Here is a 27,391-nt window from a genome sequence, read left to right on the forward strand (position 1 = left end):
AAACATTGGCTATTTAAAATATTTAATTAGTATGCAATGAATGTAGTTCATGTTTACACTGAAAATCTATTATTAATCAAAAAGTTTTATTAATCGTTTTCAATTAATTGGCTACTAAACGTTTAAATAAAAAAACAATGATTAATGTTTAAATAAACACAGATGTGAAAAGTTAGTGAAATAAAATTGCTAGTTTTCTTTGATAACAACGTCTTTATGGGAAATTTAAGTTTTTTTTTAAAAATTGTATGTGATGTGTTAATTTTGATTAGTTATATTTTCTGAAGGTTATTTCAAATAATACAATTTTTGTAGATAATGGTTATAGTCTGAGAGTTGGGCGAAGTAATTACCGAACGAAGTAAAAATAGAGAAACTTATAATGCTAAAACGAAAACCAGATAGGGTTCTAAACGAAAATAGTTTAGGTCATTAAGAAAATACAAGGTTATAAACCATATAAGTTCAGGTAATTAGGAAAATGCAACAACAGAAAATTTCAAAGAAAGGTTTTCAAAATTTTCTAAAAACCAAACCAATTTGGTTTTTTGAATTAAATTAGATTGGTGGGTGGTATGTTTCACTATACGATTTACCCGCTTGTACCCCTAGAAGAACAAAATATATGCAAAGACTAGGGCAGTTGGCGGATAAACAGTTATCTTTTATTTGGAATGCTTTTTGCATTAATTGGCTTTTAGAATACATATCGGAAAGAAGCAATTTAAACAAGTATAACTAATAATCCGGGATCTATAGGAAAAGTTGGGAAACAGCAGAGATTTTAATACAACTTTTTGTAACGTGACCTAATCATAAGGAGGCATAGAAAAATCGTGCCAATTTTGTCCCGAAATTCCACTTTTTGGCACAAAGACGGGAAATTAATTACTTATTATTGAAACTGTGCTCGAAGGCATATTTTTGTTCGCTGCTTACGAATCATAGAATCCTTATAATCGGATATTGGATTCGTAATCAGCGGTCAAAAATACCTCCTAGAACAAAGTTTGGACATTAAATACTTAGCTTGCCGTCTTTGTGCAAAAGAGTCAAATTCTTGGTCAAAAACGGCACGGTTTTCGGAATACGTGACAAAAACTCGCAATCAGCGACCAAACATACCTCCTATATATAAATCTACTAGATGACAATTTAAAGCAATAATAAGCATTTCAAAAAAATTTTGCTACTTATGCCCGCTTCTCGGACTCTATGCCCCTTTATGACCAGGATAAGTTGGCTGAATATTCCTTGGCGTCCTATAAACACGTTACAATTTGCTTTCCAAATTGTGCCTAATCCCCGGTTTTAAAAAAATGGATCGAACTTCTAATCTTCTAATCTTCTGAAAACTTCCTCTTTTCTTGAAGACTTAATTTGCTGCCTCTCATCGTGCGAAAGTATCTAAACTTAGGGTTAAACGCTCTCAGACTATTAGTTATGACTAAAATTAATAAAAGTTTACTACGCTTGTCTGATTCACAGTATTTGTTTTAACAATATTCGCGGTGATTAAATTTGATTTCTTAATAATTCTGCCGCATGAATTTCAAATATTACGTATATATACGTATCCTACAATCTATATGTATAACACGATAAAAAACACCTGTTGAAAAGTCAACGGTATATTACTATTTAAAAAAATCCAACTATTGCTTTTTTATCCAAAAGAAAATAAATAAATCATACAACTTCTCTATTAACCATGGATCTTAATCTGAGTATTTGTGTGAGTATTTGTGAACTTAGTCAATTCCCCGTCTTTCTACTTTCTTCATTCTCTAAACAAAAGACTACTCTGAACAACTTAACTAGTTATTTAAGCCAATTTAAAGTAAAGGGCTCTGTAGGACATCATTCTCTTGCCTCCATTATAACGGAAGGCATATCTTTCCGTGTTAGCGAACAAATAGCGAAAATAAAGTTGACGGCGTACAATATTCAATAGTTTTTTTTTTTTTTTTTGCGAATTCCACAGATTGAAATCTTTAAGTTTAGAAAAACATTTTTTTCCATTCATTTTTAATTAATACAATACTTATTTCCAATGAAAATTCGCCCCACACACTCTCGAAAACTCGAACAAATTAATTGATTCAAATTTTAAAATACATTATTTTTAATGTTTTTAATTTTATTGTCGATTTGTTCTATTAATTTTTTCAACTTGAACTACTCTTGAAAAATTACATTTTAAATTGTTAATACGATTAGCATCGGAACAATAAATCTAATTAGTATTATTACCTATGTTGATATTAATTTTAATATTATAAAACTTATCGTTTCAATGTATTTATTTACAGGGAGTAATAGAATTGTATCATCGGGTTCATTCTTAAAATCTTATATATGGGATATGTGTCGGATATGTGTCGAATATGTATGGGATATGTGTCGAAAATCAAAATCTCTCCTTATAGCACTATTACTTCTACACACTACGCTTTTATTATAATAATTTATAGCTAACGATAAAAGCTATATTTATAATAAATATATGTGATCCACAGCACAAGCACGACCGTAATGTGCCGTTGATCACACCCTAATGTACTTTGGATCACCCTCACCCGATTATATCTTAAGGCGCTTTCTTCAACGTCTAATCTTTACAGTTCATTTCAAAAACAGGATTTTACAGAAGCTATATGATTGAAGCTGTAAAATCTCCACCAAGATTCTCTTCAAGGACCAAATTCAACTCTTTTTTTTTAATTGACAGAGGATGATAAAAAATTTGATTGTACTTGAAATAAAATGTATATGTACGACCATTCTTTTGGTTGCTTGCCCTTTGATTAAGCAAATCTTGTCTGAATATGGTGTCTGTCACCTGCATAGTTGAAATAGTAATTAATATCTTTCAAGGAACTGAAAAGTGATTCATGGTATATTTTCCCCTAAGTCCAACACCTTATCTTATTATATCAACACATCAACACATACAAACACCCTTTTGAAGCACATCTTTTCAGCTTAAAAGTACATGCTTTATACGATGTTTCGAAATATAGGATGAGGCATGAAAACTTGATGCTTTTTTCAAAATTAAATGAAAGCCAAAATTTTGTTGTCTGCCCAGTACCTATAGAAAATTATTGTAAAACCGACTTCGTTGAGGTGTTGATCGATACTTTAGCTTTTAATTTTAGCCGGTTGTGAATAAGCAGACTAAAAACCATCACCATAGCAACTTAACATATTAACAACTTAATACATTCATTGATATATTTGCCGTGCCGAATTACTGAATTTAGTATTAAGATCATTTAGTAATCGAAAAAAACTGGAGTTCTAAAAACGTAACGTAATATTTCCACGTAGAGTCATAATTGTCATAATTCGTACCCTTTCTAGATTTTCTACAAATTAATCAATAAGAGAGAATTGGTTATAGCGTAGAAAAATAGATTTAGTGGAAAATCTAACAGTAGTACCTATATTTTTACCTTCACGGATTAATAATTTAATATAGACGATGTTTTATTTCGAAACTAACTTCAGAGTTATTCAATGAGGCAGATATATTTAACACGTTAATGGTCGCAGCTATTTTGCTAATCTACTCTGCGGAACTTAACCACCCCGGTAGGTTGACCGTAAAACAAATGGTTGATCTCCATCTCCGATATATCTTTAAAGGATGTATTTTTATCTGGATTGACAATTCGTCATAATAATCGATCCTATTTTAATTGTATTTATAATATTTGTACACTCTGTATATTCTATAGACTGAACATTCAGACATGCGTATTTATTATAATTTCTCTACAAGTAAATGGATATACAATACACAATGTTTTTCAGTATACAAGATACGAAAATAATAACATATAAAAAGATGGCGGATTTTGACGCCGCTTGTGGGCGTCTAAAGCATATGTTAATGATAGAAAACAAATTAATAATATAAAGAAAGCTCTTTTATATAAAAAAAAAAGTAACTCAAAGATATTTCAACTACAATTTAAATTAAATTTAACATCATTAATTAATTCTGTGATAAAAATTGTGGTTAAAGTTTGACCAATAATCTATTTTAAAAATAAAAAGCCGATAAAAAATATTTAAAATTAATGTATTAAAAAAAATATTTCCCACCACGTTCGCCAATAAAACAACACATTAAAAAAATGTTAAAGTATTTTTATTTAACAATAAAAGAATAATTTATAAAAAAAACAAAGCAAAATTAAATGCCGATTTAAAAAATGTAAATTAAAAATCAATAAATATATTTTTTTTAAAGTTTTTACTTTTTTATGTGAAAAAAGTGAGAAGTCGAAAAAAAATGGCTTTTAAAGAATTATATACAACAGTGCAGTCACGAATTAGACGATGTAAGACCAATAATTTTGTTTGTTTAATATTATTTTAGTTAGTTTATTTTAATTAACGTAATTTATTTTTAAAAGGTGTTAATTGAATAGGTCATTTTTTATTTAAATTATGAATCGGCTTAATGTGTAATATTATCACTGTATTTTATCTTAAGCCGGCTCTGAGTAAAAAGTTCATTTGGTACAAGTGCACTTAAACTTTGTTGGAAAACACGTAACTTTTACAGCATTGTAAAAAAAAATATATGCAGTTCTTCGTAATTAAGGAAGACCCTCAATAAAGTATATAAAAGTATTATAAGTAAAATATTCGAAATTGCAGTATTTATTATATGCAGTAGCGCACTCAAAAATGATCATAAAAGGATTCTGGTTAAATAAAAACAAAAAATTTAATATTTGAAAAAATTATTAAAAGAGCTTATAAATAAAAGATGATTCTATTACAGTTTCTTATGTTTGCAACTCTGTAAATAAGAACGCTGTGAATATTTTCGCTTGTTTCAAGCTTTAGTTTGAAATATTCTATTTACGATATGAATCGTTTAACTAACGCTCCGATTGTTCACTTGTTCTACAGAAATAACAGTTCTGTAAGAACCTTGACTTTTATGGAAAGATAATGGTTTTTTTTTCTTTTTGTGGGGTTTTCTTAAAAGTCGAGTCTATATCAACAAACTTGCAACGTTGGAGCACCTTAAAAAATCCCCCGAAAGTTATAGCCGAAATAACTCCCCGAAACTCGTGAAAAGTCACAGATCTTTTGGAAAAATTCACAATAATAATCCTTTTTTAATTCCCGAAGCAAAAAGATGAGTGTTGTAAGATTGAACGCTATGTATGTCTGTCTGTGGCGTCGTAACTCCTAAACGGATAAACCGATTTTTGTCTAGTGTCTAGTTTTTTTTTTTTTTTTTTTTTGTTTTGTTTAGAAAGTAATTTTATCTACAGTATTCTTAGCTATTCTTCAAGAAAATTGGTTGAGTTTGGAGAGAGCTAGAAGAAAAAAACCGCATTTGTCGAGGGTTTTTTTAATTTTGTAAATTTCACTTGTTAAAAAACCTGACTATAAGTCTACTGCTTTCCTGTGATTTCCTGACTATAAGTATATTTATTATTTGTCATTATTTTAACGTTACCTGCACTGCTTATTAATGCCTCGATTGTTCTTCAATTGTGGAGCTTTTTCTTGCCCTTTCTTTTGACTTTAGAGTTTAGATTATGAGTACATTGACGCTTGTCTCCAGATTATTTTGAGTAACAACATAGTCCGTTGATTGACTTAAGAAATCTGGATTTTGTTTATGTCAATTCATTTTCCTTTTCTCTGTCCATATCTTCGAAAATCGAAAATCATTTCTGTAAATTATTTTACATAAGTGATTGGGGCGCCACTCTATACGAGATCATTAGTAAACTTTTTTTTTGTGTTATAACAAATAAAATGGTTAAAATGATACAACTTTAACAGGCTTCATTAATAAAAAGTTTCGAGCGTGTATAAATGACATGCATAAAATAAGGTTTCGTAGTCACCTGTGAATGGAAATTTGATTTATGAAACTAAAAGTATAAATAAATCGATACAGTAATTATGTTCGGATTTTCGTCTTTCACGGATATAGGAAAGAGTTAAGCTATTGGAAATTTCTGTTAAATAGGTATGAAATTCAAAAACTGTATTCTGTTAGGGTAGTTTGGCCATTATAGACAAGTTAATAAAAACATCTATACAGATAAAATGCTTTGTCCTGAATGACTAACTGGCAGATCAACGCACAGCCTAAACCGCTGATCGTAGAGACCTGAAAATTGGAGGGCGTGTTCTTTGTATGACGTAGGCGTCTGGCAAAAACGCAATGAAAACGAATTTTACGAAATTCTACTCGCAAAGTGGTGAAAACGGGGGCAAAGTGAGAGCAAGGGAGGTGAAGGCAATAACACGGTGACCTTTACTTTTAAGAACAGCGAAACGGGTGGGTATCAAGCCAGCCCTCATATATAAATTCCTTATTAGTGACAACAGTCATTTTCCTGTACATAATACTTAGACGTAGTGTGAATACATATACTAAATGCACACAAACAGCTTATGAATTCATTTCTAAACTTTCCTAATTCTTTGTTAAATATATATTATTATTATTAAATATTATTTTCCTAAAAACGGTTTTTAAAATATACACGAAAATAAAATTTTTTATACTTTATCGATCCATTGCATGTTAATTATTTGCAATCTAATTATATATATCTCGTTTGACAATCGATTGAAAAATTTCATATTAATTTTACAAATTAAATACACCTAGATTAACATAATATATTAGGTTCATCAAATTCTTAAGAAAAGTGGGACTCTGGGAAAGCTTCCTTTAATAGCTATACAAATACAATGATTCTTCATATTTGACTACGGAACTTGAAATAAACCGACACTAGGGGAATTCTCTTTCATAATTGTCGTTATATTTGTTTTAATTCCTGTGGGACGTTGTTATCATAATTCACCAGTGTTTTAATCGTTTAATTTTTTGAATGTTCATTTTTGAATCCCTTAACAAATTAATTCTATGTCGAATTTAACTGTAAAAGTAAGATTCCGTACCAAGTTACTGTTATTAAACCATTGTTGAAGTAAACTAATGAAGAAAAAGTACCTATTCCAGTCAAATGCTATGATATCGCTTTTATTTCTGCTTCAACAGTCATTCAACAGAAATTCAATATTTTTATCCCTCCGTTTAAACTTTAAAAGTCGAACAAGGTATGATCTTCATTACCTACTTTATTTTAAGGTGGATGAATTTTGGTTAGTGTTACGCACTTGTTCTGCAAATTTCGCAGGCATACGTTAATAATGCTGTTATCCCACTTGTATCGTAAATAACGTAAATTTTAAAATCACCAATTTTTGCAGTTTTTTAAGGATAGTGTAATAGACAAAGTAAACAGAGAACTATTCTCAGACCAACATATACAACCATAATTTTTTTTTATTAATATGGAATATTTAAGAATGTACGAGCACTAAGGCAATTTTAAATAAAAACCTTTTTTTTTATATGAAGTTGGACTAAGTCAGTAAATCAATTCCGAAAATTTTAGGGGGGCTGTGTTTGGTTAAAAGGTATCAAAAAGTACCATCCATATTGGTAATTTTGATAAACCAAGTATGTAATCCTACTAAATTTGGGTCATACTTTTCAAATTTGTGATCAAAATTAACCTAGCTCTTTTAGGTTTGAAGGATTTGGAGTCCTGGTCCCGAAATTAAGCACATAAGTGATAGCTAGCGAAAAATTTACATGACAGCTGAAAAGATTGACCCAAAATTAGTGGGTTTCAAAAAAAATTCCAATAAGATTGAATCAAATTTGCCTTTGTTATCAAAAAAATCGAACTTTTTAACTTTATGACGTCATCAGAAACCAAAAAATTTAATTTTGCTCTAGCACATCCAAATTTTATCCAATTTTGATAAACCAAGTATGTAATCCCACTAAATTGGGGTCATTCTTTTCTAGACGTTAAACAAAATTCATCTTCAAAGTTGAAATAAAGTACAAATAATTTCAACCCTAAATCTGAAATTGCCTTGGTGCTCGTACTACCTTAATAATTATTGTGTTTACATTATTTTTTTCTCTATAATATAATATTTTATTATCATATTGATATTAAAATAAATAATTGTTTCATCTATAACTGTCTGAATGAGTATATAAACCAATACCATACCGATATGTAGTAATTTGCATGTAAAAGTATAATAATAATATAAACAAAACATGCAATATTTGTTTTAATAATTTATCATTTGAAATGGACTAAGAGCCAGCGCCTGCCAGACACACATTAAAGTATAAAAGCTGAATTTTTTTTTGCGTATTCTCACTGGTGTAGGGACCAATCTTTGGGGGCTACAAACCTTGACTAACGGTTCCTTCGGTAGGTAGCAGGTAAATCAGGGGCGCAGTACCCGAGCTCTCTCACGTTAAAGTATAAAAGCTGAAATTCACACAGAGTGTTCAAATGACCATTTTAAGTCAATATTGAAAAAGACAGATCAATCCGAAGGGGCTAACACTCCCCCAGACGTAGTAGAAGGTCAAATGCAAAAATACACAATTATCTACATTTTCTTCCATGATTATGAACTTATTTCACTGCAAGAGTTATTTTATTATTTAAATATGTTCAGTATCACGTACTGAATGTAAAAGCACAAAATCCTTACAAAAATAAGCGGGGGAAGTGCCTCCATTTTAAGGAAAACCGTTTTACGCTATATCTCCATAACCGTGCGCTTTAGACCAAAAATGGTAATAACTTTTATTGTAGATAATTAAATTACCTACTTTTTTGTAAACTAATTTTTTTTGTATCACTAACCGTTTATGGCTCATACAACTATGACGATTTACTTATTGAATATTTGACCGATATGTCTTCTAATGTTCGTTGGATGGATTGATATGTCTTTTTCAATATTGACTTAAAATGGTCATTTGAACACTCTGTGTGAATTTCAGCTTTTATACTTTAACGTGAGCGAGCTCGGGTACTGCGCCCCTGATTACCTGCTACCTACCGAAGGAACCGTTAGTCAAGGTTTGTAGCCCCCAAAGATTGGTCCCTACACCAGTGAGAATACGCAAAAAAAATTTCAGCTTTTATACTTTAATGTGTGTCTGGCAGGCGCTGGCTCTTACTCTAAAATGTATTTTAATTTCTTATACTCTTTTAGAGTATCATACTTATTATCAATTGATGAATGTTGACATTTTATGTATATTAATAAATAAATTGATTTATTTTATATAGTTTTGTAATGAATGTATGTTTTTGTTGATATTATATTTAAATAGCACAAAGAATATTACTGGTATCAATACCTTATATGCAAAAATATACATAACTGGATGGAATTCGAACCCGCGACCTCTTGTTTATCCGGAAAGTACTGCATTTCTGATCCATCAGGCGATGGGTTCCTTGTACATTTCCTCGATATATCGTAGTCTGTGTTGAATTGTACCAATAATATAATTGATGGCAGTAATTGGAATTGCCATTTTCCATTTAAGACTCAAGTTTTAGGGTAACAATACACTAAAACTATTCTAAAGTTTTTAGCACTTGCGTTCAAAAATGGGGCACTATTACAGAAAACAGCGATATCATCGAAAACTATATATAAAAGTTCAAATTAGAATTTTACATTCATATATTTATAGGCAAGCGGCAAACCCCCCGAAAAAAGGAAATTTTGTTTATCAATAACTTCACCTTACCCCAAAAAATATAAAAAACTTTAATCACTTTTTTCACGATTATTATGTACTTTTTTCTTTGAAAATTTGCAAAAAACTAAAACACGTAATTTTTACCCTAGAAACCATGCAATTTGTCATACAATAATACAAATTTTTGTGTTTATTTTTAAGAAGTGTATCAGAATGTAAAGCTTTCTGAAAAAACAGCCAAAATTTTATCGTAAAGTAGGATTTAATGTAAAAAATAATAAAATGTAAACATTATCTCATTTATGAAAAAATATTCTATTGCGTATAGAATACGACGTCTAAAACATAAACCAGGTGATAATCTATTTAGTGCGTTTATAAACACGTTTACCGCTTTATTTTCTCTTGTAACAATTTTTCGCGGATATAGTTTGTAAGGTAACAAAAATCGCAGAACGGTATTTAAAGCTGCTTTTGTAGTATGTTATTTGGATCCCTTACTTAGGAGAGTATGAAACTACGTTTTGCAAGGAAAAAGTTTTTCACCTATTATACAGCTTTATTTTGCTTGCGAAACGTAGTTTCACACTCCCCTTAGTTGTACAAATACCATATCAAAAAAGGAGATTTACATCGTATCTCAAAAACTATTAGACATTCAGAGCTGTGGGTTGGTTTCAATTGTTTCCAATTTAATATACTTTCAAAATACATACAACTAATGTCAAAAGCTCATAGTTTTTGAATTAAACTGCAAAAACTGAAAAAAAGTCCGAAAATTTTGCAGTTTTTTACTGATTTATACGCAGGTAGCAAAACTTTTTTTTTTTGCTTGCAAAACGTAGTTTCTCACTCCTCTATGGGATCCAAATAACATACCAAAAAGCGGCTTTAATTCGCGTTTTGCGATTCTAGCTGTTTGTGTTTTGTAATATTTTACTGCTTATTTTATTATCAATTGTAATGATTTTTTTTTTGTCTTGTTATAGATGATGATGCAACGACAGCGACAACAGATCGGCGTGCAAATACAGAAACACGTATTATACGTTTAAGAGGTCCACAATTATTACAAAAATTTTGTTCGAATGCAATATCTACGGGGAAATATAGTATATTAAGTTTTGTACCAGCATTTTTATTTGAACAATTTCGTAAATATTCAAATTGTTTCTTTTTATTTATTGCATTATTACAACAAATACCTGATGTATCACCGACTGGTCGTTATACAACATTAGTACCATTATTATTTATTTTAACTGTATCAGCATTAAAAGAAATTTTAGAAGATTATGTAAGTATTCATACTTTTTAAGAGTTCAATTTATATACAAATTTGCAAAAGAAGATGGGGAATGTCCATAAAACATGCCACACTAAGCCCAACATTTTGGATTCCAATATCACCGTTATGAATTTTTTGAAAGCATTCGATTCTAATCAAGTTACGTTTAACTTATTCTTTCGAAACAGCACAATCGTTTTTTCACTGTTTCGAAATACTTTTTATAGACTCTATTCGTTATCAGTGTTATCATCACCTTTGATTTCTTCAAAACTTTGTTTTATTGATTCCAACTTCACTTTTCTATTCTTCGTGAAGTAAGAATTCTTCATCTGAAGTGATAAAAAAAATTTTGTCCGTTCCCCTATTATTGAATGATAAGTGATGGTTTAGAATAGAATTCTTCTCCTCTTGTATCAAATCTCACTAGGCTAGATGATTTAAAGATTATTCGTGAATTTTTAAAAACTGAATGCCAATATTTTTGTCTATAGAAAAGGCATAGAGCAGACGACGAATTAAATAATCGCGAAGTAGATGTTTTATCAGAAAATGGCTGGACCAAAGTGAAATGGATGAATGTTAAAGTAGGTGACATCGTTAAAGTTGTGAACAACAGTTTTTTTCCAGCTGATTTAATTGTTTTATCATCAAGGTAAAATAAACTATTTTTATTATTAAACGTCTTAGTTTTAAAAAGTAATTTCATTTTAGTGAACCATTCGGAATGTGCTTCATAGAAACAGCCAATTTAGATGGTGAAACAAATTTAAAAATACGACAAGCAATACAACAAACGGCTACTTTGATTGATACACGTGATGTTTTGTTATTGGATGGTACAATTGAATGTGAAGGACCAAATCGAAATGTTTATGATTTTGCTGGTGTTTTAATATCCGATCAATTTAATGCGTAAGTTATATTCTGCTTATTTATAACAAGAATTAAATTTTCTTAACACTGAACAACCTTAAATGGAAATAAATTTAACGAAAGTATTAATTAAATAAGCTCTTGAGTATATATAAATAATTCATGAATATTTTTGTTGTCTAGAAATCTTCCACTTGGTCCAGATCAATTATTACAACGTGGTGCAATGTTACGTAATACATCATGGGTGTTTGCAGCTGTTATATATACAGGAAATGATACAAAATTAATACGAAATTCAACAAAAGCACCATTAAAACGTTCAACGGTAGATCGTCTTACAAATACACAAGTTATTATGTTGTTTGGTATTTTATTATTGTTAGCATTTATTAGCGCTGGATGTAATGAAATATGGTCTAGAACACATAATAATAGAGATTGGTATATTGGTTTAGACGGTGCGTAAATTTTATAAATATAAAATTTCAATTAAAAAAAACCCTTTAGTAATAATTATTCATATAATAAGGAAAGCCTAGCCAAAATACGTAGTTATTCCTGTTTTTGATTTTCGTGAAAGACAATGTTAAAGTTACTAGTTTAAGACGGGTTATTACATTATATTAAACGGAAACAACGGTAAATACACTTTATATAAGGTTCATAACTCGAGACCCACAAATATGATAGAATTTCGTTGATACTTAAATCAACTTTGTTGGCATAAATCTTAGACCTTAAAAAATCGTAAAGAAAATAAGTTCAAGTGCGTTAAATCGCATGATCTGATTCAAACCATAATTTTCACGAAAATTGTGAGCCACCAAAGCTTTATTTGTTTTTCAACATTAATCAAGAAAAAGAATAACGCGTTTTTAATACATGAAAAACATAATCAGGCTGATTTTGAGATTGAATGGCAAGTTTCTAAGGTATCGACTGAAGAAATTCCTCCGGAATATCATCCCACGTATACGATTTTTGTTGTTATCTCAGAAACTATTCGTTCAATCATTAAAGGGATCCGATTTTGAATTTTGTGAAACAAAATTTTAAATGATATTTACCCAAATCGGATACATAATTTTATTAAGGGGTAGTTAAATGAGTTGAATGTTTATGTTTTGGGGCCCTTATTACTACTAATTACTTTAAGCAAATGTCAGAGTTGTCCCGATTGGCCTTCTCTGGATTCACGCTTGCCTGCACTAAGCACCAAGCAACTTGATACGTGTGTGACTCCTTTGCGAGCATGATAACGGTTTATTGATATAAGTTGTTTTTAAGATAAATCCATTTCTTTAAACCAATTTTTAACAGTATTTATTTTTTATTTTCAGAAATAGTAACAAGAAATTTTGGATATAATCTTTTAACATTCTTAATTTTATATAATAATTTAGTACCAATATCGTTACAAGTAACATTGGAAATTGTACGATTTATACAAGCTATTTTTATAAACATGGATTTACAAATGTATCACGAGGAGACTGATACACCAGCTATGGCACGTACTTCAAATTTAAATGAGGAATTAGGACAAGTTAAATATATATTCAGTGATAAAACTGGAACATTAACACAAAATATTATGGTTTTTAAAAAATGTGCTATTGGCGGCGTACAATACGAGCTAGCAAATACAGCGGACTCATCTGATTTAATACGAAATTTAAAAATGAATCATAAAGATTCGGATTTAATCGAGAAATTTTTAACATTATTATCAATATGTCATACAGTTATACCAGAAGTGGTCGAGGGTAAATTAGTATATCATGCCGCGTCACCAGATGAACGAGCCCTTGTTGAAGGTGCCAAACGGTTTGGCTATGTATTCGAATCTCGAACACCGAATTCTGTAACTATAAATGCACTTGGCCAACAACGAATTTATAAAATTTTATCAGTGTTAGAATTTAGTTCCACTCGAAAACGTATGTCAGTGGTTGTGGAAACGCCAGAAGGGAAATTAGTTTTACTGTGTAAAGGTGCGGATACAATGATTTATGAACGGCTAGGTGAAAGTAATAGCCAACAAAAAGATGAGTTACTATTAATATTAGAAGAGTTTGCCACCGAAGGTTTACGAACGCTGTGTTTAGCATATGCAAATATTACACGTGAATTTTACGATGAGTGGAAAGTTAAACATCATTTAGCTGCGACATCAATTGAAAATCGTGAAGCAAATTTAGAATCTGTTGCAGAACTAATTGAAACAAATTTAAATTTAATTGGTGCCACTGCTATTGAAGATAAATTACAAGATGGTGTGCCAGAAACAATTGCCACACTTTTAGAAGCTAATATTAAAATTTGGGTTTTGACTGGTGATAAACAAGAAACTGCTATCAATATTGGTTATGCATCGAAATTAATTGTTCAAGGAATGCCAATATTAATAGGTATGTTTAATTATTTTCTAAACTATACTAATCAATCAGAAATCTGGCCATCCTCTGAGGTGTTCGGATCTCGGTACCCAGCTCGGTACCCACTGATCTGGGTACCGAGCCACTCTGGCTTTGAAACCACTCTGGGATGAAGCAGCGGACTCGTTGGCACGAGAGGTGCAAATATTAATAACTAAGATCTAAAAATTTGATAGAATGGGTTATTTAAACTATTCTCACGAATAATTATTATTATTAAATATTCAATCTTTCGAGATCTCAGTAAAAAAACTCATGGGCCTTATTTTAAAAAGCCTAAGTAATTTATCCATTAACCTATATATTCTGAATATTGAATACCTTCTCCAGATATTCCCCTATTCAGACAATCCATTTTCCTAGAAGATATCTACTAAAATTTTGTATTTTATTTTATTTTTTGCAGTAAATGAAGATAGTTTAGATGCAACGCGTGAAACAATCCAACGACACGCGCATGATTTAGGTACACGCCTGGGTACGGAAAATGAAATAGCCTTGGTGATTGATGGCAACACCTTACGTTACGCATTAAGTTGTGAATTGTGTCGTGAATTTTTAGAAGTATGTTTATCGTGTAAAGTGATAATATGTTGTCGTGTATCACCAATACAAAAAGCCGAAGTCGTTGATCTCGTCACAACAAATACCGGTAGTGTTACATTAGCTATTGGTGATGGTGCCAATGACGTTGCAATGATACAAAAAGCGAATGTGGGTGTGGGTATATCAGGGTTTGAAGGATTACAAGCTGCGTGTGCCTCCGATTATAGTATTGCACAATTTCGTTTCTTATTACGTTTATTATTAGTACACGGTGCATGGAACTATTCGCGTATGTGTAAATTAATTTTATACAGTTTTTATAAAAATATATGCTTGTATGTGATTGAATTATGGTTCGCTGTATATTCAGCGTGGTCGGGTCAAGTGTTGTTTGAACAATGGACAATTGGATTTTATAATGTGTTGTTTACGGCACTGCCACCGTTCGCGCTAGGTATTTTTGATAGACAGTGTTCGGATGAAGTAATGATGAAATATCCCAAATTATATTCACATTCACAAAATGCAACGCAGTTTAATGTGCGCGTATTTTGGATTTGGATTACGAATGGAATATTACATTCGATATTACTATTTTGGTTACCATTGTTTGCAATTGATAATGGAATTATATGGAATTCTGGACGTGATGGTGGATATTTAGTGTTGGGTAACACAGTTTACACGGTAATTATCGAATAGCTAATTAAATTTTATTTTTATTTATGAATGTATACGAATTACAATCGAAAACCAAATTTCAATTCTTAAGAGACAGTTTTTCACTTTTTTGACGGAATAATATAAAATGTGACTGTGAATCGAAATGTCTCGCAATTTTTATGTCTAAATTGGGTTTTACCAGAACAGTATTAACCATAAGGCAGAGTAGGCAACTGCTTAGGAACCCCGCATCGGCTAGGAGTCCCACGCACACACAAAAGTAATTGAAACTGTATCATAGAGAGAAAATTTAATTGAAATATTTTAATCTTCAATGACAACAGGTTCTATTGCTTTTTTTTCGACGCATTCTGACAGTTGATTAAGTACTTCATACTTACATAACAGAGCCATCTAGTGTCGAGTAGTAGAACTAGTAATATTGATGCGTTACGCTATGTTTCATAACTGATAAATTTGGTTAAGGGAAAGATAAAATTGTACCTGCCAAGGAATCGTTTAAATTTAATTTTTGATAATATGGTACTTTTAACTTTCAACTTAATAAACTTTCCTGAACGTAATGATAGCATTGAACATATATATATATATATATATAGAATTCTGATGGTTCCGACATGGTTAATTTGGTTCTGGGTTTTAATCAAAATTTCTGAATCTATTTTTGATGGTTTTTGATCACATTAGATTAAAAGTCTTCACGGATATAAATTACTGAAGTTACGGACAGGTAATCAATTTCAGAAATTTGTAGTGAACCCCAAGTAACATATTATAATAACTGATCATGTTAAAGATGCGTACACATTGATCGACTATTTCATAATGATGAATTTTTTTTTTTTTTTTTTGTTATTTTATAGTACGTGGTAATAGCTGTTTGTTTCAAAGCCGGCCTTGTAACAAGTACATGGACCTTACCAAGTCACATAGCCATTTGGGGTTCAATCGGAATGTGGTTCTTATTTATGTTTATATATAGTAACGTTTGGCCAATTATACCAGTTGGAGCTATTATGTTGGGTCAAGCTCGTATGGTACTCTCATCACCAGTGTTTTGGTTTGGAATTTTTATCATACCATTCCTAACATTATTACCTGATATTATGCATAAAGTGTACGTATATTGTTATACAAATTTTATTTTTTCAATTTCATTCTCCATATTGTTGGATATTTTTCAGGGAATACTTTTTATTTGAATATTGTAAACAGGATCGTAGATACAACTATAAACAAAGCGCTTGTAGAAGCAAGCGTTTTCCTAGGGTGTAATTTAAAGATGTGAAATATGTTGCGGGAATAATTCTTTGAGTAATTTTAGGACGATTAATCTTCCCAGTTTTTTTCTTCAGATACTACTTCATGTCGAGGGTTAGAGCTGTAGAAGTATATTAAAATAATTTTTTTTAAAGAAAAACAAGTTGTTAAAACCAAAAGTTGCCCTTTAAAATATAATTTTCAGAATTTTTCGGAGATAATCCATAAATTACAGATACTTAATAGGGCTTAAAACTCATGTTTGAATATCGCCAACAGCCTTGAAATATTGTTTTGTATATAATGACTACTGTTAAAATATGGAATTCTTAATTATATATAAAACACTGTCTTTCAATTATTAGCGAGAGTTGCTTGATGAATTATGTGACTTACTAAATAAAAAAGCATTTTTGTACTGTTTTATCTCTCAGTCGAAGAGATATTCGTAAAAAAAAACTTTGTAGAAGAAAATTTTCGAACTATTACTCAGAGAATCATTTCTTAAACTTGAATACACCTTGCAAGTACTCTCATCCTGCAAGAACAATTCAACGTAAACTCAAGTAGGGACATTTTTATTAAAATGGAATTTGATGAATATGGAAATATTTAATATGTGTTTCCACAGGATATTAAATCAAATGAAAAAGAAAAAAATGAAAAGTACTACAGGTGGTTGTACCGTCATGGTCTATTTATAATATAAAAAGAATTCTCTCACAAGCCTTGTTTAAAATGCAGGTATCCTAATTTGTTATAAAAAAAAGGTGCATAAATGATTATACCAATCCCTATTTTCATTAGATTGTTTTTATGATTGAAGTGGAGCTGTAGAAAATATTAAACCTTGAAAAATTTTCCCCGCACTGACATGAAAAATGACATATGAAAAATAAACGAACTAATTTTGTAATAATGTGAGATTTGCCATTGTTTTCAAGTATTTACTGGCGTAGCAATAGAGTGACATTTTGCGCACACTCAGAATGCACTTTCAACAAAATTTTTTAATTTGTTGCGTTTACATTTCCGAAAGCTATATTTCTGAAATTAATTAATAACCTTAGCTTTTTAATTAATCTCTATCTTTATTGATAGTTAAGTGACTATAAAATCTATAAGCACAGATTATTTATCCTCAAAAATACCAAAAATCGGCCGAACTTCTTTAAATAAATTGCCAGAAAGGGTGAATATACCAGATATGCATGTTTAGCCATGTCATAGCTCAAACATTACAGAATGTTGATTGGAAATTAAATATTCAACCATGACTTGCGTAGCATCTACAACAAAGATAAGAAGAGGATTACTTTCCCAAAAAAAAAACTCTCATTTCTCTTATTTAAAGTCTACTGATCGCATCTAGATGATTTACTAACAAGATTGTTACGCCTCTAGTTATTGAAAACGTGTTTTGGATTATAATTATTAAATTTTTATTTGTTAAACATTTTTCAGGATACAAATATCATTCTTTAAATCTGAAACTGATATTCGAAGAGAAGGAGAAGCTTTGGGATATCACAAGGATTCAAAACCATCGTAAGTGATATTTTTTAAATGATACCTTACCTTCCTCATATTTTATATATAACAAATAGAATTAATTTAAGTAGAGGTAGCTTAAAATGAATTGAATCATGATTTAGAACTGATCAGAAAATAAAATTTTGATTCATCTCGTGTGAAGTATAACATTTAATTTTTGATTTGACATGAAACGAAAGAAGTGGTCCAATCTGATTTAGCAAAAATTATTTTGGTTTCTTTAGATTTTTCATAAACTGAGTATATCCTATTTACTCAAGGCGAATTCAGAAAATTTTTTGAAGTTGCTAGATATCTTCCCAATACCATTTTAGTGGAAATCTTCGAAACTATTTGACCAATCGCCTAGGGAATCCGATTTTTTAATTTTTTGTCATAAATAAATCTAAAAACGATTTTTATCCAAATGGAAAACAAAAAAATTGTCGGTTTTCTTGTCATTTTCTTAACATCTTTCTTTTCTTCATTTTTTTGCAAAATACGATAAAAAAAATTTGTCTCGAAATTAAATGAAACTTTTGGTTTATAGGGTAATTTTGATGATTGGGTCAGTATTTTTTGAAGTATCGTCTAAATTCTTGCACGGAAAAGCTTCTATTTTTAGCGATTCTCTAAAAATTTCTTGAAAAATTCATCTAATTGTCAAATTAGCCAGATTTTTATATTTATTGATCTCATTATTCTAAATAATTCAAAGGCACGATAATGTGAGATACGCCTTTCTAGCTCCGAGTAACTGTAATTATTATGTAATATGGCTGGGAGTAAAGGGTAAAATAGGGATTCTACTGAAATAAAAATTTAAAAAATTAATGTTATACTCATTATTACACTAATATACCTATTCTTAAATTATCGTAGCTCAGTATTAATTAAATAAATTAACTTTAATGTTGTTGCATGTTTAAAAAACAGAGAGAGATAGAGTATACTTTAGTATATGCATGAAAAATTATTAATTTATAAAAAATTGAATAGTAATTAATTATTTTATAATAAGTCTTGAGAAACATGTTATTGTATGTATTGTTTTTTTTGTTCAAAATTTATTTAAAGTATACTCGTGTGATTTTAACTTGAATTAAATATTATGAAACAGTCGACAGGTTGACATATCGAAAATAATTCTCAGAAAGAAGGAACTAGGAACGGATTTTTAAGTAAGAAATAATGACTTTTTATGTCAAAGGATAATGCAAATTGTCACAACAAAAGTTTTTTCGTATATTTTAAAACAATTGTCTAATGTAAATTTTGTTTTTCTTAAAATTTATTTTCTAAGAATAGCCGACAGACTGATATTTTAATTATCTTTTTCGGTGGCTCTTATAGAATAATTGAAATTAGAAAAGTGTAAAACTTCAACTAAACTGAACGTTTTTAATAACTGGGAGTTGCAACCCCGCCAATTGGTTTCTTACTAATTTAAAGAGGAAGTAGATCCGTTTTCAGTATTTCCAATTTAAACTACCAGGATACTTACCATTTATCAATAAATACAAGCGTGCTAAATATAGGCATAAAATTCTTTCATAACTTTGGAGTCGTTATAATTGTCTGCTTTTGTTATTTTCCAATAATGGGACTTAAATGCTAAGAAAGACTTTGTCTAGCGAAAGAAAAAATAGCTATATGTGTTAGCTCGCATAGATATATAATATTTAACGGAAATGTTGTATCATAACTCTGCGCTCTTGGACTATTAATATTAAAACTGCCTTAAAACAGGAAAATAATATTTAAAACAACCATCAAAAATGTAAAATAAAAGATTCAATTTCATCTTAAAATAGTACCTTTTTCTGCTATTAGACGAAACCACACCACAGGATATGTAAAATAATCATTAAAAGTTAAAATAAAGTGACGAAAACAATGGTCACCTTTTCGGGAATTATTTTCGAATTGAACTAAACCTACCGACTGGCATATTAATAATAAAACTTTGAATATTTTTATGTTCATATATTATTTATTTTCTAAATAAAAGTTTCTCACGACTTCGCCGAAATGACAAGAGGAAGTTTTCTGTTGCTAATCAAAATAGTATCGGCTTGAATGGCATACAACAAAATGGACGACCCATTGGTATTGCTTGGCGAAATCTTAGCTCCGTTCGACCATTATCAACTAGTCATCCACATATTGCATGACATAACATACACAAGCTCTTCTACTTCCTGTGAAATAATATTATTTATAATTAATTGGTGCTCGATGCAATAGAAATTTTAATATTTTTTTATTAATTTTGTTATTAATAATTTATAGAAATATTTAAAAACTCCTGCTCGATAATTTTGTGTAGGATTAATTATTATTTTGTATAGGAAAATTTCAAGATATTATTTTTTTAAATATTAATATTTTAAATAATTTTAAGTGTTGTTAATTTGTTAATAATTTTTGAACAACGAGTTTTTTTAATGAAACGCACAAACCTGTTGGTAACTTGGCAGTATTAAACTACAGACATATTGACTGACCAATCTTTTCTTTTCTGAAATTTTTTATAGAATTTTTTTTAAATGTTACCGTACTTAAAAGCTTGAACTAAATAAGATTTTGAATGTTCTGCACATGCAAATGCAGAACAAAATATAGAAATTATTTCGATTCGTATTCAGAGATTTTACCAATTTTAGCTTTTTAATAACAAAGTTTTTGTTAATTGAACATTCCACAAGAAATTAAAATAAGGAGTTGAATATTATTAGTTAATTCTCGAGTATTTATCAAAATTTATTTGACCACTTTAAAAAGTGGCTAATATATTATTAAAAAAGTTTTTAATATGCAGGTGTAGCCAAAGTTTCTAAGAAACTGGAGTTATTTTTAAATCCTTCCGATTACATGTTTAACAAACAAACGCACAAACAAAGAGCTCAAGAAAAAAATTTTTGAAAATTATTCATACCTTAAAAAAAAAATTTTCGATAATTAGTCTTATATTAGTACTTCAATTTTAAAAACTACGCTTGGGTGTACGAACAATTTTTTGTATTTTAAAATTTCCTCCATTATTTATACCATGTATGGATTTTTTAAAGAATTTAAAAGCGCGCATAGAAAATCTTTAGTCATCTATTAGCTAATAACATCATATGTATCATGATAGCCATAAGTAGCTGGCCTCTGGCCTTTACATAATTTCTCGGTAAAAATACTAAAGGTCTTTAAAAATGTTTCTATCCAACTTAGTTCCATTGCTGGCAAATTTCAGAAATTTTTTGACATTAAATGAAAAATCCTAACATTTTTTAAGATGTAATAACCAGTTTTAAAACTCCGGAACTTTGCAACAATAAACGTCAAGCAGCCTATTGACGCGGCATATTTTACTGGATAAACTCAAGTGTACTTCAAATGTGATGACAAATTTAAATTAAAGTAATTCTTATAAATGCGTTTGCCCAATTCAATAAGTTTTAATTTCGTGGGTTTTTATTTTCTAACACATATTTATCATGACTGTCATGGTCGCCACGTTATCCTAATCCAAAATTTATACCATAACTTCATTCCATTCTCTGAATACAGAATTTAAAAAAAAAATAAAGTAAATATCTTTGAACAATGAATTATTTATTTAATTTTGTGCATTTATTTTATTTTTGATACTTCCAAATACATTATTTAATTAAGTCAAATATTAGTATTAAAGTAATTGAGAGGACCAAAATTTTTACATAAAAATAATAAACGCACAAAACTGCTGCCTTTGAATGTAAAATTTAAAAAAAAAATTACACGAAAATAGAATTTTCTGTAAAACATAAAATAATATTTTTAAGAATTGAAACTCGCACAAATTCTTTATACAAAAGAAAAAAATGTTATTGTGATAAAATGTATGAATTTAAAAATATAAAATTGTTTTTGCTCTTGAAAAGAATGTTATTTATTTATTTCGATCTTTGTTTCGCTTGTTATATGAATTGATTTTGTTTTGTAAGATTTCGAAAATGTTAATTTTTATTAGAATTATTTTTATGTTTGTTTTTTTGGATCAATAAATTTTTTTTATTTTTTAAATATAAAGTATTATTTTGTCTCTCTCTATCTCTCTATGCATGTGCTTAATAGAGTAGAAGATAGTTTAAGAAGAAAAGTAGGAAATTTTGATTCGTAAAATTTGTATATTTGTATAAGAGTTGATGAATACTTAAGGTTGATAAGTTTTAAAAAAAAAAGTTAATTTGTCGTTCTGCAAATCCATACATAAGTTAAGGCAAGGTCCCTAGATTTATATTAAGGGTCATGTCAATAGATTTTTTGTATTCTGATCAAATATATTTCTAGCTAGTTCCAAATCAGATCTTTTTGGTTTTAGGAATTAAAAAATAATATTTTGTGTAGCTAGAAATTTAACGATCTGATTATCTAGTCTACATTAAAGCCTAAGTATAAGCCATCTATTTAGCTCCTTATTTTTCTCTAATTATATTGTTCAAGAAGTAAGAAGCAACAATGGTATTATATCATTTAGCGTTGTCGATTGTAAACTTTTGCAGTTTTTTAACAGTTTATTTAATATTACCCAGTTAGTTTACATTTATTTCAATTGTTAATTTCATTTTTTACATTTCATATTTCAATTAGTTACTGTCAACTTTATTTTTTACATTTATCTCGTTTTCATTTTAAGCTGTATTTAATAACAAAGTGATATTGGGGGGTAAAGACAATGATCAGAGGGCAAAGGAAAATTAATTTTTATAAAATCGCATGGGGTAAAAAGCAGGAGACCAAATACTAGATAATAAATACTATCAAATAAATGTGTTCAACTAATATTAGTAAAATTCATCAACTCTTTCAAATATGTTGCTTTTATTTGTTTCTTATGTGCTTAAAAAAATAAAGTTGGAAAACTACTAAAAATTAAATGAAAAAATTGTCTTTAAATCCAAGAAATATAATTTTTTTCCTTTGATAGTTATTTAAAGTTATTTTTCCCCAATTTTTAAAACGGTGGAATTATCAAAAGTGATTTTAAGTTATTGTAAAACATTAATTGTATCATTTAAGGTTTGCATTTTAATTACATTCCTGGATATATTTAGAGGAACGCTTAGAAAAAAAAAAAAAACATTTTTCGAATAAAGGATTCTGCAATGTAAGATAATAAGAAAACTTGCAAGAAAAACTGAAGATTTTATAAGTTTTCTAATTATCTTACATTGCAGAAATCTTTATTAGAGTCTAGGGTAAGCTGCGTTTAATTTTTTTTCAGGCAGACTTTCTGATACAGAGAAAAACGTTGTTTTTTAAAGTGTTCCTCTAAATATTTTCAGCAGTGTATTCTCGATTCATCAAAATAAACCATTCAAAAGCACTTTCGGTATATTCCATTATTATGTAGCGTTGAATAAATTCCTAAAATCCTAATGATTTAGCCATTAGTTATTGTAGATTCATAATCGTAATTAGAATTATAAAATTAGTAAAATGCAATTTAATAAATACATTTTTTAATATAAAAACTACAAATTAATTCTAAAGGCCTGTGCATGCTTTGGAACGACTTACAGCGTGTAAGTATTTATGTAATTAACCATTTTCATAATTCACATATCTATTATTTCCTAGACACATTCCGTAGTTGCTTTTTGCTATGCACTCTAAATTATTTTAAGTAAAAAATTCATTTTTAATAATGATGGGCCCCATAAATGTCCAATAATTTTTTAGTATTGCTATAGCCGAGGATTTTTCGGTATTTCTTGCTTACAGACTTACAGAAACAGCTCGGCTACTTAAGAATGTCAAAAGTGTTTTTATGCGTCGATCAACTACACGTATTAATCTAGAAATGGAATTATCGCGTAAGTATTTTATTTCAACAAAAAACCAGCGCCTAATGCAAACAAAGTTTTTTTTTTGGTTTTGAACCAAATCAAGGATATTTTTTTTTGTAAATAACAATTCTTTTTTTATAAAAAATCAAAAAAGTTCCTGCATGTATATAAAGTTTTAGAGTCATTGCTTGCAGTTTTATACCCACAATTGGTGGATGTCTTATTTTAAAATGATTATCAATTTTGTTATATATACTGTAGAAAACGCAACAACTGGTGATTGAAAAAACTGAAGATTTTAATTATATCGAGCTAAAATTTTTGCTTGGAAAATGCTTTTATGTTCCAAAGGTGTAGCGAATTAACTTAGTTTACTGCTTGAATAAAATTGATAATTATTTTCTTATACATCCCATTCTATCCTGAGAGCTAGGCTGCGTAGAAGATAAATTTCTAGAAGATAAAAATTTTTTTAAACGTCTAAATTTTACTTTGACTGCCACGAGAGTGATCTGTTTTAATTTATGCATAGGAGTGATTCTTCAGGAAATCGTTACTTAAAGAAAAGTTATGTCCAAATAGACTTGAATTGGTGACCTTGACATTCAGTAGTAGAAGAAGTCAAAGCATGCTAAAAACTCTTGTTGAAAATATTTTTTCGTAAACCGCATAAAGAAATTGAATTCAAAAACTTGAAATCTATTATTGCATGGAAATTTGGTTTTCAATAATGGAAAAAGAAAGAGACTGATCCTGAAGGCCAACAACAATTGCAGACACTCCTTCCGATCGTATCAAACTTTTCTTTAAGTACCTAAGGCTTTCCTGAACTTTTATTCACTTGAATGGATTGCAAAGTCTCGCCCAGTATATATAAATATGCTTCAAACGACGATCTATGAATATATTCGAGATGAATTTTTGAATTTCATCCGACAGCAACTGAGATTTGATATAGAATCAATTTTATGAGATGTTAGGAGTATGTAAAAAAGTTACCGCTTCTTTAAGGCAGCCAGCTCTTAGAATACATCCTGAGTTCAAAATATTAATTGAAATTTTCTTTGCTAGATGGATTTGCATTTTCTCAAGAAGAAGGTGCGTCAGTATCTCAAACCGATGTAATTCGTGCATATGACACGAATGTACCGAAACCTGAAGGAATGTAGGGTAAATTTTAATAGTACTTATTTAAATATACAAAACCCCGATTGAAAAGAATCGCTTATAATGAAAATATTGAATGTTTCAATATTGTCAGCAAAATTAAAAAAGGTTTATAAAATGGTCAACACCTCAAATTTATTAAGTCTCCTAAAATCGATTATTATTTTTCGATGACATGAATATTTGTTGTGCCTTTTTTTATCTATCAATTAATAAAAAGTAATCAAGTACGACGTTAACAAGAAAACCAATGATTTTAAGCTTTTGTTTTTTACAAAGATGAGGTGTTATTTGAAGTGATGGAAAGTTTCTTAATGACGGCGAGCAAGGCCGCAAATTAAATAAAAAGTGTGATATTTGATCCCTCACTCTATTTTTGAATATCATTTTTAACGATATTCGTCTTTAATTATAATAAAATTTTAACGCTATTAAAATACGGTCATTTAAGTGTGTAATTAATTGAAGCCTAGAATAATTTTTATGAATTTTCCATATTCATACATACGTAACAATTTTTGAAAGCATAATTAAAGACCAAAAAAAAAAAAAAAAATAATAACTGAACTGAAATTTAAAAAGAAATTTGAAACTGATAAATTGTAAATTAATAAATTATTTTTGTTGTATTTCAAATTAGGGTTGTCTTATTCTTTGTATAATTTCGAATCTAGAAAAATCATCAGATACTTTGTCTGGTCACATTAAAATTAATAAAAGCCGATTTTGGGAAATTTATTATTTTGGAAAAGTAATAGATAAAATTAATCTATCAAAAGAAAAGGTATCAAATTGATATATCTTATTTAACTTTCTTTTGGTGGGCCAAACATTTCATTATAACGTTTTGTGAAGGTTCCGATATCCCGGGCCTGTTACACACATTATATAAAACAGAGAGAGTTATCTCGAAACATAATTTTAAAAATCTTGTTTTTTCTTGAATGTGGCAACCCTAAATAAATTTTCTACTTAACATAAATACTAAACAACTTATTCCTTAGGATTGTTTCATATTTTGTAGAAAATATTTAAAAAGTTTTCTAAAATGATAACAATAATTGAAATATATGAAATATTTCAATTTGGAAATTACATTCAATTCCAATAAATGGCGCATAAAATGGGAAAAAAATCCTTTGTTAAATAAATAAAATTTAGACATTTTGTCTGAATTTTAGGGAGAATAATTTCTCCTTAAAACATTCAATTTTTATTAAAATCAAATCAAAGCTTTTTGTTATTCTAAACAAAAATTTTAATTATATAAATTTCGAAAATTAAGGTTGCGCTGTGCAAATATTTATAGTGGACGGTATTCAAACGGCCAAAATGTGCATAAACGGTTTTAGATTAATTGGGAAGTTTTCAATAACGGATTAAATACGTTATACGAACTAATTCGAGTCGTACTTATGACAGCTGCCAAATTTAAATGATAATTTTAGATTCAAAATTATTTACTTATAGTAACCTGTTACAAAATGACTTTCGAAACTAAATCTTGTGATAAGATGTTGAAATATAATGAATTTATAGGTTTATTTATAGAAATTTTCCCTATTTAATTTTTTTTAACACGAATACAAATATTATTGATTCCATGCAAAATAATTATAAGTGTAACATTGTAGAAACTATTAAGTAAGAAAAAATAGATGAAGATTTAAGAAAAAAAAGAAATACACAAACAGTGGAATCAAAAAATTAACTTAAAATAGCAGATTTTTTTGTCACAACGGGAAATAATGTCTTTTAAATTTCTCTACATATCTATCGAGCAAAAATTGCTAAGGTTTAAAGAGCCTTCTTAAAAGATGAGTAAGAGAAAAAAATTATATTTTTTATTGCAGCTGAAACAAACCTTCAAAATTTTTCGATTAATAAATATGTATAAACCTCTCATTATCTTCGGATATCCACCGAATGAATGCGTAAATACATGTATAACATGCAATAACATTCAGGGCTGTTTAAGTTAGTGTTCAATTAATAATCCTTTCAAAAATCCCAATATTTTTGGCGCCGTCCTTATAAATTTAAAAAAAGAGCTATTTTTTGAAAGCTTTAAAGACCAGTCAAATATAAATATTACTTGTGAAACCAACATTTATAATAAATGATTCGGTATATTTTCGTTTTTACACTTTTTTAATTTATTTAAAACAGGGAT

At 29.1% G+C, this 27,391-nt stretch overlaps 1 protein-coding gene across 4 annotated transcripts in view; it reads left to right on the forward strand.

Moving 5' to 3' along the window:
* The window catches only part of LOC123299018 (probable phospholipid-transporting ATPase IA), a 67,323-nt gene extending 41,564 nt beyond the window's left edge, over positions 1 to 25,759 (forward strand). For 2 of the 4 annotated variants that reach the window (XM_044881149.1, XM_044881146.1), the window contains exons 2-11: positions 10,591 to 10,898; positions 11,384 to 11,544; positions 11,604 to 11,804; positions 11,949 to 12,226; positions 13,109 to 14,179; positions 14,613 to 15,439; positions 16,300 to 16,553; positions 18,161 to 18,244; positions 23,987 to 24,078; positions 25,123 to 25,759. In XM_044881149.1, coding sequence (XP_044737084.1) covers positions 10,591 to 10,898; positions 11,384 to 11,544; positions 11,604 to 11,804; positions 11,949 to 12,226; positions 13,109 to 14,179; positions 14,613 to 15,439; positions 16,300 to 16,553; positions 18,161 to 18,244; positions 23,987 to 24,078; positions 25,123 to 25,220 — 3,374 coding nt within the window. In that variant the 3' untranslated portion in view covers positions 25,221 to 25,759. Of the gene's footprint in view, positions 1 to 4,256; positions 4,353 to 10,590; positions 10,899 to 11,383; positions 11,545 to 11,603; positions 11,805 to 11,948; positions 12,227 to 13,108; positions 14,180 to 14,612; positions 15,440 to 16,299; positions 16,554 to 18,160; positions 18,245 to 20,240; positions 20,469 to 23,986; positions 24,079 to 25,122 lie in introns of those variants that run through there. The other 2 variants (XM_044881148.1, XM_044881147.1) reach the window with 2 other exon arrangements.
* The last annotated feature ends 1,632 nt before the right edge of the window (positions 25,760 to 27,391 follow it).

Source organism: Chrysoperla carnea, chromosome 4 (genome assembly GCF_905475395.1).
Source record: "Chrysoperla carnea chromosome 4, inChrCarn1.1, whole genome shotgun sequence".
Lineage (NCBI taxonomy): Eukaryota > Metazoa > Arthropoda > Insecta > Neuroptera > Chrysopidae > Chrysoperla > Chrysoperla carnea.